Source organism: Condylura cristata, unplaced genomic scaffold (assembly GCF_000260355.1).
Source record: "Condylura cristata isolate star-nosed mole 26May11 unplaced genomic scaffold, ConCri1.0 scaffold00177, whole genome shotgun sequence".
Taxonomy (NCBI): domain Eukaryota; kingdom Metazoa; phylum Chordata; class Mammalia; order Eulipotyphla; family Talpidae; genus Condylura; species Condylura cristata.
This window is the reverse complement of record NW_004567278.1, coordinates 2,205-2,721: the sequence shown is the minus strand read 5'-3', so window position 1 is coordinate 2,721 and position 517 is coordinate 2,205. Positions and strand designations below refer to the sequence as shown.

At 73.3% G+C, this 517-nt stretch overlaps 1 protein-coding gene across 1 annotated transcript in view; it reads right to left on the bottom strand.

Moving 5' to 3' along the window:
- Window positions 1-6: 6 nt before the first annotated feature.
- LOC101625453 (la-related protein 1-like) overlaps window positions 7-517 on the bottom strand; it is a gene marked incomplete at its 5' end in the record, with an annotated part of 2,710 nt that continues 2,199 nt past the window's right edge. The window contains 2 exons of the mRNA XM_004695747.2: window positions 7-164; window positions 306-511. Of these exons, the coding sequence (XP_004695804.2) occupies window positions 27-164; window positions 306-511 (344 nt within the window). The remainder of the gene's footprint in view (window positions 165-305; window positions 512-517) is intronic.

The window sequence follows — 517 nt, the reverse complement described above, 5'->3', positions numbered from 1 at the left end:
GGCAGGGCGGGGCCGCGCCAGAGGCCTCAACCTCGCCTGAGACAGGAGCCCACGCACCTGACGGAGGCCGTCCGGGGCCTGTGCTCGCGCGAGTCCATCACCCAGCCCACGTGGCTCTCCAGGGGCGGGTTGGAGCTGTGTCTGGTCTTTCTTTTCCGAGGCATCTGCAAGGGCCAGGCCAGGACTTGTCCTCCGCGGCAGGCTCAGGCGGGCTCGGCCCCACGGGACTGGCCCGCGGCCGCGGCCGCACACGCCCCGTGGCCCTCCCGGGGGGCCGAGTGCCCGCCGCCGCCAGAGCCGCTCACCTTGGCGTCCAGCGTCCGCCCTTCCTTCACCACGGGGTAAAACCGCGAGGTCTGGCTTGCGTCTTTGAGCTGGGGGGTGCGGGGGGTGCGGGGGGTGCGGGCACCGCGGTAGTTCGGCGACTCTGGGACGGTGGTCGGGAGTGAGCGGGCGATGCTGGAGGGCTCGGGGGCGCCGAACAGCTTGTGGGCCAGGGCGTCTGTGGGGACTGCGG